The sequence below is a fragment of the Macrobrachium rosenbergii genome, chromosome 39 (assembly GCF_040412425.1).
Source record: "Macrobrachium rosenbergii isolate ZJJX-2024 chromosome 39, ASM4041242v1, whole genome shotgun sequence".
Classification (NCBI taxonomy): domain Eukaryota; kingdom Metazoa; phylum Arthropoda; class Malacostraca; order Decapoda; family Palaemonidae; genus Macrobrachium; species Macrobrachium rosenbergii.
In genome coordinates, this window is record NC_089779.1 from 11,844,544 (window position 1) to 11,857,733 (window position 13,190).

Consider the following 13,190-nt stretch of genomic DNA (forward strand, 5'->3'; position numbering starts at 1 on the left):
TGACTCCATAGTAACCTTCTGGAAACTATGAAAAGTAAGGGACCCAAAACAATGGTCAGCACAGAGGGCAAAAAATCGAGGTGGAGAGGCCCTATGAAAGTAAAATAAGGAACTTGCAATGTGGTAGGTGCTGACTATCTCAGAAGACACTCATCACATATATGAAACAGTTGCTAGTAATCTCAAGTCTATGCCCATTGGTATGCCATATAAATGATCACTTTAGAGTCAGAGAAAAGAAGAACGTGGCCCTACACCATACCCTAAAGGTAAAATCTGCCCTGCTGCTACCATCAGTCCCAAAGAATACTTATCTGTCTATTTATGGGTTACAGGGTTATATACCACAGATGAATCTTGGCAAAGTTGACTGGCACCTCCAGGCACCTGCACTTGAGAGATATTTTACATCATGGTTAAATCTAGAATCTACAGAAATAAAGCGAGTTCTGATTTTGAGGGTTAGCATTTTTACCTGCACAGCTATAGGCTATAGGCATGAAAGATTACTTGCCTGAGCTAACAGACAATGTTTCAAGATGAAGTGCTAAACAGAACAAAGTGAAAATCACGTTTATACTAAACGGAAATATTCAATGTTAATATTCATAAAAAAAATTTCATGAAACCCCAAACTTAATGTTTATTAAGTGTAAATTATGATAACATTCTTCCCTAAAAGAGTAAAAATAACAGTACGAAAGCATTAATAACAGTCTACAAAATGAAACTGGAGATATAAGACATATTTAATACAGGTTGTGGCTAGGCAAGTGCAGTGGAGCCTTTCTTCTTTTAATTCTACAACTTGTTGTGGCTGGGTTCATTTGAAACAGGATAAAGCTAATTATGATTAATGGACTTTCATGTAAGTTTTTCATAAGCGTTTTACTAACCCCCCCATCCTTCATTGCTATACTTCAGACCTTGTAATCACAATGGAATGGGGTTGTATGCAGTGCTGGGATGAAGGTACTGCCACATATAGTGGGGATGTTCTGCTCAGGTAATGGGGTTGGTGCAACTGGGATATTTAAAAAAAATGCATTTCATCACAACAAAAGGTTTATTGGCAACCTGTATTCAAAGCACTGAATTAAATTTAAAAATAAATACAAACTATGGAAAAATAAAATCAAGTAGGAAGTACTCTGTAAACATGCATAATCATAAGAAAAACTTGCAAATGGTATCCTGCATCACCCCATATATCATGAAAGAAAATGTTTGCACATCAATATCCAACCTAAAACTGGAAACAAGCAGTTGTATTCTTCTTGCATCAGACTGTAAGTTAAGACCCATTTGCTATATCAATTTCTCAATTTCAGACAAAGAGCACAGTGCTGAGGAAGACTTACATATGTGACTACAGAACATTAATTGATTTATGCACAAAAAATAGGGCTATGCCTTCTCAGTTACTCTTGTTATTATTACTATAACTTGGAAGGAGTCCCTCTCTATGGGAAGTGTTATTGATAACAACTGCTGTTTTAAAGGCATGCAGTTTACACATAGTGTTCTCTATTTTTCTTAATGTATTCTAATTAGTGGGTTAGTTAGTTATAAATGATTTGTTTAACCAGACCTCTGAACTCTTTTAGGGTTCTTCTCGGGCTGGGAAAATAATTAGTGGGTAGATGATAGCTCTTTGCATATATCCTTTGGAAGTTTTTATACTAATTAGTGGGTAGATGATATAAAAACTTCCAAAGGATATATGCAAAGAGCTATCACTGCTTATTTATTTCTTACATTTTGAAATGCACACATATGGTCATCTACTGAGAGAATGAATAAATTAAAAAGTTGTGCCAGCATATCGGTATATACAGCAGGGGAAATCACTTTAAGGTTAGCAAAAGTCTAGGCAGATCAAACTGTCATTGGTCAGTAAAGCAAATGAGATGAATAAATGCTCCCCTAAACCAAAATGAGCCAATGCACCAGTCACACGCATAGGGGGCACACCAATAGAAACCCACCAACCTCCCCAATCAACACAACCCAGGAGATCCCAACATCTTAGAATGTGAGCTTTACAGCAAAAACACCCAGTATCCCAACTGACAAATGACAATCTGACCTGCCCAGACTTCCACTAGCCTTAAACCAGCTCCCCCACTATATAGACCTGTACACTTGTGTTTTCTATTCATTCTCTCTTTAGATGATCACCTGTGTGGGAGTCACAACATGAGTTAATAAAAAAAAACAATAAAAGCACTATATCTTCCCATGTACTCTGAAAATTTATCATATCATCTACCTGCTAATGAGAATACAATAAGGGAAATGGAGAAGCCTGTATAAGTTGAACAGTGCTACTCAGCAAAATACCTCAGTGCCATCTAAAGTGAGCCACACAAGGCACTTGACAAGTAGCAACCCCTTACAGGGGAGTTACTTTGGTGCAATGCTAAGCTTTCTTTAAGTGAAATTCCTTGAAGTAAAAAGATCCAGTATCGTTGCACTGTAATTTTAGTTCACATCTATTTACTGCAGAAATTATGAAGACCAACTGTTGACATTCAAGAAAGTTTGTCTGGCTAAATTTGTCATTGTCAACAAAACAGAATACAAAACATATTACATGAAATTTCAATGAGGAGACTGATGTTTTAAAAACATTAAATCTTTAAAAAATTCAATCTTGCAAAAAATGCCCATTGAAATAAGACTAAGACAGCATGGCTTTGTAGCTCATAAAACGTAGCCTGATTTGAAATTCTAAAAGGAAACTTTACCTGTGCATATATGAATTCCTGTACAAGGGGATCAACTTGTTTGATATCTAGTTGATTATTCAAGGAGGGATGATGAGAACTACCTTCTTCATTTTCACTCTTGCTTTTTTCACCTTCTTCTTCTACCTCTTCTCCTCCATCTAGGAATTGCAAGAAGCCCTTCAAAGCTTTCTCGTACCTGCAATGTACACAAAAACCATGTTTCATTTGAATCAAATTTTAACTTTCAATTTGATAGAAAAATAATTATTAATTACTAAAAATTATAAAATGCTTCGAAATACAAAACAAAATAAAGAGGATCACAAGGAAAATTCTATGCAATAATCCACTGCCACATCATTATAACACCGTATTAAGAGTTCTGGAGGTTAACAGAAAAATATTCAAAAGTATTACAAATGTTTAACATACACGCACGAATAACTGAATAGATATAATGCATTCTAAAACACAAATTTACTAACTTGTTGCCTGCACTGTAAATTGCAGGCTTTAACCAAGTGAATCTCCGGCCAATGTGATCACGACACCAGTAGTACAAACCAGCAACCCCTTCATCACTCCCCTCCATCAATAATGCTCGAGCACAGTAACAAACGGCTCTTTCAAAATCATTACTCTGAAAAACAATAATGAAATAGCATTCATTTTAGAATAATACATGTCATTTCCGTGTGGAATAGTTTTCTGCAAACTCTGGACTAATAAAAAACAAATTCAAGGGAAAAGTACAAGTCAGTTGTGAAGAAAGTCTCACTTTAATAAAGGAAATAACCTTGTTAATACATAAAAATGCTGTTGTTACAATTTTCCCTGAACATTACACTACCCTTATAAACACCACCAAAGACAGGACCCTACTGCAAGCTGTATACAAGTCATTATAAGGTTTACTTCTACAAAAATCATAACCAAACATGAAAACACACATTTTTCTAAATAACAGCCTAGTTATATGATGGAATCCACGCATAAGAAACAACACATCCCTTTCCAAGATGATTATTGTACTTTCATACAGCAACAAAAAAACCACAAAACCCTGAGTTGTACTTGTAACCTCGAATGAAATAAACGTAACACGCTACCTGAGTATTATTATTATCCTTCAGTTCCTGAAGCAGTTTATATGAGTGGCGAATGGCTACCTCTGGCCGTCCTGAGTTCAGAGCCACAACAATGACAGCAGCCCTGATACGACTGAGCCATTCTGTACAAGTCTGGCGGTTTGTTCTAAAGAAGGCTCGTACACTCTGTAAAAGCATTACAAACAATTGTCAAAAGACCATTTACTAAGATAACTGATTTAAAGGTCATATACAAATATGACTTTTTTACCATAAGCTATATTACTCAGACCACTAAACCTAATTCTCAATTCCAACAGGGCTGATTAGAAGGATTGGATCTTTTAGCTAAAAAAATACATTAAGAGTAACAGATTACAATGACTAAGAATTCAGTAATTAAGAAAAAATGTTGAAACCTTTGTTTAAATTTCTTTATGGAACTTGTGTGCATGACCTGCTATTCTCTGTTACTGCTATCAGTAGACACACAGTAATGCAACACTTAACCAAAATATATATTTCACTTAAAATGGTACTGAATTCCTCAAAATATATATTTCACTTAAAACGGTACTGAATTCCCACATAGGATACTACTACTTTACTTCTGTCATATCAGTACTGGTATATCCCTCAACGGTACTGTTACTTTTAGTCCTCATTCAGGTATATCTTTTCTTTATTTCAACAATGCTACATATTCACTTGTGGGGAATATCTGCTTGATCAAATCATAACACTTAAGGCTCTTACAGTTTTTCCTGCACTTTCAATACCTTTAAGGCCTATATAAATATCATTACATAAAAATCACATCAGACTTCTTAACAGTATATAAAGTCACATTCTGTAGTAATATTAAATGGTGAACAACAACCATTCTTATGCAACTTCCCAAATTACAGAACCAAACTTGTTAATTGGGAAATAACCTCAGGATACAAAGGATCTGATGAGAATTAATGAAAACTACTGACCAGAAATGATGCAACCCTTTAACAAAATCATTATACGACATTTCTCTGAGAAGCGTCACTTCACTTTACCTTGTTGGGTGGAGGAAGGGCTACGGCACATCCATCACTTGCATTGAACATAGCTTTCTCGAGACTCTCCAAAAACTCAACAAGCAACGTAATAGCTAAGGAATGCACTTTGACGTCTGAACTTTCAGCAGGGCTTTTCTCATTTCCATTGCCTTTACCCGTCTGATCATCAGAGCCTTTACTGCTACCCTGACTTTTTTCAGAGTTTTGATTGCATTCTCGCACCTCTTTGGCTCTGCTTTTAATGGACCCTGTGATGGTAATATTTAAAAAGATGCAAATCACTTCTTAAACTGGAACTAATTACAGTATGATTGTCTACACATACCATACCCAAACATGGCAACATTCCTTAGTATCGGCCATCTATATTCAAAATTATAATTTTGATATTAAGAACAATTTGTGTGCAAGACATTAATCAGGACCCTAATCAAAAGTATTATGAACTTCAGAAGACTGAAAAAAATGAGGCAACTACAGATCAGTGACCACACTGACATTACAAAGAGAAACTGGCAGAATTTTTAACATTTACAGCACAATTTAAAAAACACTTAATTTAGTAAGATTTCAAGCTAATACGTCTTAGTAAAAAACAAGTCTGTTAAAATGGTCATCATCATTATCATTCTTTTTCATTTCAGAACTTTCCATTTAATCAAACAACCGCAAACTTGCTTCTTAATTACAGTTACTAACTTGTCCAACTTGTAATGAACAACTTGAGCATAATAAATAATGTTATAGAAAAAAGTCCTACCTTCAATGTTTGTGAATGTATCCTGTGGTTTTCCAAGACTTGTTCTTAATTTATTGGCTATGCAGTGCTGTGCCGGTTCCCAAGTCAACCACTTCCATAGCAGTGTTCGAAGGTGAGATGCTAAGACAGGCAAGCTCCAGTCCTCAGCTTTAGCCATTCTTTCCACTCTCTGACTGATGGCAAAGAGGTCCTCTTGCCAATATTCTCCTCTGCAAAAACAAAAAACTTGAATTATAGGTAAACGCTAATGATTTTGTGTTAATGTATGGAAAAGTAAATCTAATGGAACAAGAAGCCATTCAATGGGACCTTCTGGCAGCACTGCATCCTAATCATATCCCATCAAAGTGGTAAAATACATTCTACATACTGTGAGTGATCTTTTTTCATCATCAAAATAGACAGCTGAATTTGGTACAATATCATTAAGAGTACAAAGTAATTTAACAAGACCACTGAATCACTTTCTAAGCCCTCGCAAAACCTCCTGCAGGACCTGCTCTTAAATGAGAAATGAAAATAGAGATAGGTAGGGCTGAAATAGTTGGACAGCTAGACAGGAAGCAAACAATGTATGAAAAATTGAAAAGCACAGGGTGAGGAAGCTGGGGGCTGAAAAGACACTTCAAAAAAAACTGAGTACTGAGTACTGTCAATCTGAAAGCTGGTATGCCTTCAATGAATGTTCACACACTTTCTACTTTGCTACTTTATGTATAAAAGTTTTCACTGAAAATATTAAGAATACTCATTTGTTAATGCAGAACTGAATGCAACAATATCTTCTTATGAATAGCCATGAGAACAGTAAAAATATATTCTGTTACATTCTGTGAATGTGAGGTTTTCATTATCTACTGACATATACGTTTGTTAATTTTACTTCAATTATTCTCTCAAGTCTTTTGTCCCTTTCTTTCATTTCTATGCCATGTAGATGATTTTCTTAGTTTAAGCCAGTTCTTTCCTGCTATACTTTTCCAAGGTACAATTTCCTTTCTCACATTTTCAATCCTCTTATTCTTCTCTTAGAAGTAGAAATCTTTCTCAATTTAAAAGCCCTTCCTTTTACACTCATAAGATACTTCCTCCAAGTAAAGTTTTTCTATGCTGATGCTGTGGCCATGAATTGCACTGCTTTGCACCTTTTACCTTGTGTCCCTTCCCTCTGGTCTCTTTGCACCTACTAGTACAACTTCTTTCACACAATCTTCCTCAATTTTCATCTCACGTCTTTCTCTTCTCATTAGAGAATAAATCCTACAATAAAGTAACACCTGTACTTTAGAATAATAAAAATTGAAATGCTGAGGATAATTTTTCCCTTTCTTTAGAGAAAAATATGTGTACAGCTAAGGTACATATATTTCCTCTTCACTATTACATTTTAACTAAAATACTCACTTAGGCTGGGAAACATGTAAGATGAATGTCATTAGGGTATGGAATGCATTAGTTGGCAAATGTCCTGACGTAGACCGGAGGACAAAATGTCGTTCAAGGCTCTTCAAGGATGATGAATCCAAGCTTCCAAATTCCACATTTGAAGAACCATCACTCTGGTAAAAGGAAAACACAGCGCAAAGCTTAGTATAAACATAATATAAATGCAAGAGAAAAGACTACTGTAAAACAAATGACATACACCCAAAACTGTATTTATATTTTTAATAACTACCTCAAACTTTACGTAAGAGACGTAACTTTTTAGTTTATTGCAGCGAATATTTTACAGGCTAAGATTAAACACTCACTCCAGAAAGCTGGCATCAGGGGTTATCATTCCTTTCTGTGCCTACTCTGGAAAGTAACTGAGTATATTTCCTTTCTGGCCCTAAACTGAAAAGTAACAGGCCTGAAAATTTTTTCATAATGGTGTCCTCTTATGTCAGACTTCACAATACTAACAATCTAATCAAAGAAGGCCTGTATCTTTAAGCAAGGAAACTCAAACCAAATACAGTGGGAGTCCAAGGTACAGATTAAGGCATTGTAGAACATTTAATAACAGTGGATACATGGTCTACAGCCAGAATAAGGCAATTAAATGTGGTTTCTGAGACGACCAAGCACGAATATTCCAATCAATGTTGTTATACACAAGTTGAAGGAGGAATATTAAACACTCAAAAATACCTGGATATTTTGTTTTGTTTCTCATATAACACTCAAGTGTTCATATCAAGTTACTCCTTTGCTTTTTAAAACATTCCGAGCCCCAAAAGAAGGGAAGAACTTTCCTTGACATCTTACCTTATTTGCTGAAAATTCATTTTCATCTTGGGTACTTGACATACAGAGAGCATGAGAAACAGCACTTAGAGGTAACCTCGCCAGCAGATCGAGGAAAACACTACATATATTTGAGTCATTGTGGCTAACATGATGAAGACAAAGCTTTATTACTTCATCTAAGCTCTGCATCTGAAAACAGAGATGTTCAAGACTTGCTTAATATAAAACATCAAATCTAGCTTTTGGAACCTACTATGTTTCATGCAGAGAAATAACAACCAACAAATGAAATTTTGCCATCTATTTCTCATAGCAGCTTTCCCTCTATTTAACCTTAATAAGTTGGCAAACTAGATACTTCTTACCTAAAAAATTGACAATAAATGTAATGAAACAGAACCAAAATCTCTTCAAATACCTGTGTAGGTGGAAGAATGGCAAATATTTTTGAGAGACAGGCAGCAACAGAAGAAGTCACAGAGTTTTGATGGTGGTAACCAGTCTGAACAACAGCATCAATCATGTCAGTAAACACTTTAATTTTCATCAGCTGTGGTAAAGAAGTCTCACTACTGCGGACTACATCTGCTGCCCAGTCTAAACATAACTGTATGATGTTGGCTCCAGTTACTGACCTCTGAAAATTTTATTAATACACATAAAATATCAACACTATGACTACATGTAAGAGATTAAAAAAAATTCCAACTAACTGTAAAGGCAAACAATCAACTATTCAACTAGTATGTTCTCTTCAGAAAGCTTTGAAGCAAATGAACTAAAACAGGTATTAAATGTCCTTATCAAGTTGTGCCTAAAACTCCTGATTTTTGACCAGTTACTCTTCTAGCATTTTATAATTATAAATTAAATTCATTCACATTCTAATCAAATACTCCAATAAAAATATATCCAGAAAGTTGATAATGCAATGTAAGCATAACAGTAACAAGACTTGAATTACTTGAGAAAGTTGCTATTTCCAAACTAGTATATTATGTAAATTGCTTCCATTAGTTTTCTATATCACAAATAAACATTTACTGAAATATTAAAAAGAGGCGTCCAGATATAGATTAAGGGACACGATAATAACCTGTCTCAGAACAGCTGTCAGTGTCACTAATATGGTGGCAAGATTTTCACTAGTAGATGATCCGGATGAAAAACCTCCGGGAGATCCACCCGAAAAAGATGTAGAAACGCTTGGAGGAACAAATGGCGAAGAAGCTCCAACTATTAAAGTACTAGAGCTAACATAATGCGAATGCTTTGCACAATGAGAGTATAAAAGATACAAGACTGCATGTTGAACCTGCAAAAATCATTAATATTAATTAAATTTCATAATTCAGAAAAATTTATGAAGTCAGAATAAATTTAAACACTGTAAACAGCACTCTATTACAATAAAATGCCAATGAATAAAACATTTCCTAGTGAATACAGTACAGGTTAATCAGTATTTCAAGAACACGAATATATATACGATACGACACTGTCTATCACACTTATACACAAGTTTATGTAAAATGATTTGTTGCACAGAAGTTTAACAGCTTCTGTGACCAAGACTACCTCTGGATAATGAAGTGCCAAGTGACGATCTGCTGGAGTGAGATGGGTAGCAAGAAGGTCAACCAGAGGTGGCGTTAGAGCCCACATGGTTATGATGGAATTACGGGTATTGGCAACCTGTTTGAGAATAAATGGATATATAGGAATGATAAATCCTCCTTTAAACAACAGCTGAAACTTAAAAATCATTAAAAAGTGGCTAAAGATATAATAAAAGTATTGAACAATTAACCAAAACTAAGTCTGGTTTTTAAAGATTGATCACATATCTTAAAATTGATAGTGAAAATGAAAAATACATCAAAGTATTGTGAGATGATTTGTAAAACCATTCTTGCAATATGAAAAACTAATGTAAGTCATAAAGGCATTTATCAGTAAAAGAATTACATTTTTTATTAGTTTTGAAATTTGGCAATGATGAAAAAGTTCTTAAAACGTATTCCCTTCTTTTGTAAAAATGCAAGACAGGAGACAACTTAATTCTCCTTAGCCCCTTTAAATAAACTATCAAGAATTTCTGACCTGTCTTCCAAAAGAAAGCCTAGATAACTCATAATATTTTGGAAACAGTTACAATGATTAGGACTGGGACATAAATCTTAAACTGTGGAGTGCATATTTAAGCATAACAAACAACTTCTCCATCATTTTTCCACTGAAAATACCAGTTTCCTAGGTACCTGCTGGTTCTCCAGCTAAAAATAACTTTCTTCACCAGAAAACAGAAGAAACTTAAATTCAATGAATAACTTCTACATTTCATGCTTACAGAAATATTTGCTGTTAATGTTTCCAAGTGAGGATAACTTAAGCTGTCACTTGCAACCAATAACTGAACCTGACCATTCTGAAAGACCTAGTCTACTTTGAATGACCACATCTAGCACATAACTCTTCCAGTTCAGATCTAAACCAGTAGGTTCAATGCCTATCAGGCTCATTATGACTGGACCCACCATGAATGGATCTCTGCTGATTGAATCCACACTGAATGCCTCTATGACTGAGTCCTGACAGTCCAAACTTCTAATAGCATACACAGCCTAACTAGGTCTATTCTTACTGGGTAGTTCTGTAATGGGTATCATACTCAGCACTTCTGTGCAACATAGCCGACTACCACCTAATTCATGTGCCTTCTCGTTCTTCCTAGTTGCAAAGCTTTGACTCAACAGTACACATGGTAACTGGTGGTTTTAGCATCAATTAATTGGATGACTTCCATGACTTTGATACCAAATCTGGCAATATATTTATCTATGCTTCGTCTCCAGTCTAAATCCACCTGCCTGATGAATAAAACCTAGCCATGACTCTTATCCACTGGTCAATAGGGTAAGTGATCAATGGTCAAACCAACTTAAACACCAACATAGCTATCATCTAATATTCATGAGTGAATGCTTTTCAACAAGTCTATAATAACTAAGAACAAAAACAATCAAAGCAAAATCTCTATAACATCAATAACACTGATGGTATGTTAAAGAGAATAAAGATTTAGTGAAAAAATTGAATCAAGGCATGACAGCTTTCAGCACATGAAATTAGGGGCTACTTTAACAGGAGAGATTACACAAACCTTCTAACTACCAATTAGTATTAAGATAATTTAAATAATGGTATTGAAGTAAAAGATTTCACTTATAATTGAACATATAATGGCAACAAATACCAAAGCAATTCTGCAACTCATAAATACACAACAAAAATCAGCCTAATTACTAGAGTATAAAAAATAAATGAACAGTCATACAAAAATCTTTAATAAAAGCAATAAATTTAGCAAGTACTCACTGAATCCTTGTCATTGCACAGTAAATATGCTGGAGTTTTCCTTACTTCATGACTATAATGCTTAATCCACAAAAAACTAGCCTATAAAACCTAGATATGAATGAAATTCTTAAATTTAGGCTGCACACTGGAGATTACTGTAGAGTATTAAACAACATACCTCAGCTAAAACTGTCATATAATACATTAATATGATGATTGCTTCTTCTTGTTTATACGTAACCCCATCCAATACGGTGGATGTAGAAAATTTCTTAGAGTTTGGAACAAGAACCTGATGTGCAATCTGAAAGTAAATACAAAACAAAATTCAGCATCAAAATCCACAATGCATAGCATTTTCAGAATAAACAATATTTATGAACAGAACACAGTCATAAATCAATCTGATACCTGTCTTGTGAAATGTAAAACATGGTAAAGAATGTGTAACTTCATATCTTACTGATGTAGGCAGTACTCATCATTAATAAATGGGGAAATCAGGCAACCAATATATAACATAAAAATGAATGGAAATTCATGTGGTATTACAACCACTAATTCTAAAATCAATGTAAAGGTTAACGGAGTAATATTTTGCAACCATTAATTCTAAGATGAATGTAAAGGTTAACGAAGTCATATTGAAATATGACAAATTTTAATTAATCTGTATTTTTCATAGCTAACAAACATAGAGTCTTAAGGTGAGGAAAAATCTTCTAGCGCCAGCTGGAAACTGGTAAAAAACATAAAAAATTGTAGAACAAGGTATTGGTGGCAATGGGGTTATGCCAGTCGGATGAGAGAGAAGGCATCAGCCAACCTTGCTTCACCTGAGAGCGCCGTGAGGCCTCTTCCTTAACGCCTTGCTAGAAGGACATGCTGTTGCCTTTCCTTCCAGAAGCTGATGTTTTCCTGCCCGTTTACCTTCTTTGGTTTGCCCTTTGTGTCTTGAATTAGTGCTATTCTCTGTGTTTGTGCAATAGTGCTTTTTTTGTGTGCGATTTGTTTTGTGTTTGATCATGCAAACCCTTAACTCATCTCAGCCTTCCAGTTCTAAGCCTCAAAGAAAATGTCCTGGGGTTGGTGGTTCCCCTTGGTTTCATTTTCTGGCCTCTACTGAGACTGATCCACATTCTACATGCAGTAAATGCAGATCTAATGTTTGTAATATTACTAATCCCTGTTCTGAATGTCGTTCTTGGCCTCCTGAGCAGTGGAGGATTTTTGCCATGAAGAGGCAGCATAAGAAGAAGTTGGAGGAAATATTAAAAGGCACTTCATACTGTAATAAAGTAACAACATTCACTTGTCTGACAATGGCCCTGGTGGTGACAAACTGATACTTGACTTTTGACCTCAAAGTATGGCTCTGGCCTTTGAAAATCAGTTCCATAAGTGAAGTATGCTTGAAAAATATGAAGTCTATCGCATACACTTAAAAAGATATGGCCTAAATTAAATTCTTCTTTCACCTTTGACCTTCAAGCATGACTCTGGCCTCACTCTAAACATACATTTCTTTGGTTAGTGGAGTATACTTGCCAAACACAAAGTCTATCTTACCACTTGCCAAACACAAAGTCTATCTTATATACAGTAGTTCAAAAGTTATAACCAAGTTTAAATTCCTATTACCCTTGGACCTCTAATAATGAACTGACATTCATCCTTGAATCAACCACATATAGTATTTAATACACTTGACCCATAGATGATATACATCATGTCTCAAGTCTTATCTTCGAAGATATTAAAAATATAATACTTCAAAAAACCTTTAACCTTAGCTGACAGACAGACAGACATTTACAGGGCAGAACAGACAGACCTTCGAAATGGATATAATGTGCAACAAAGCAAAAGAAGCATATGGCAAACTTTTCTCTCAGCTTATAAGTAATCAGATCTCAAACAATCATCATTTATTTGTCTATAAACAGTTGACAAGATGTAACAA

At 35.0% G+C, this 13,190-nt stretch overlaps 1 protein-coding gene across 1 annotated transcript in view; it reads right to left on the reverse strand.

The window, feature by feature from the left end:
• Window positions 1-13,190, reverse strand: part of nonC (serine/threonine-protein kinase Smg1) — a 108,964-nt gene that overhangs the window by 81,213 nt on the left and 14,561 nt on the right. The window contains exons 12-22 of the mRNA XM_067082572.1: window positions 11,406-11,531; window positions 9,446-9,562; window positions 8,964-9,182; window positions 8,286-8,504; window positions 7,886-8,056; window positions 7,037-7,191; window positions 5,633-5,841; window positions 4,870-5,120; window positions 3,842-4,006; window positions 3,218-3,372; window positions 2,751-2,928 (exon numbers count right to left, since the gene is read on the reverse strand). Of these exons, the coding sequence (XP_066938673.1) occupies window positions 2,751-2,928; window positions 3,218-3,372; window positions 3,842-4,006; window positions 4,870-5,120; window positions 5,633-5,841; window positions 7,037-7,191; window positions 7,886-8,056; window positions 8,286-8,504; window positions 8,964-9,182; window positions 9,446-9,562; window positions 11,406-11,531 (1,965 nt within the window). The remainder of the gene's footprint in view (window positions 1-2,750; window positions 2,929-3,217; window positions 3,373-3,841; window positions 4,007-4,869; window positions 5,121-5,632; window positions 5,842-7,036; window positions 7,192-7,885; window positions 8,057-8,285; window positions 8,505-8,963; window positions 9,183-9,445; window positions 9,563-11,405; window positions 11,532-13,190) is intronic.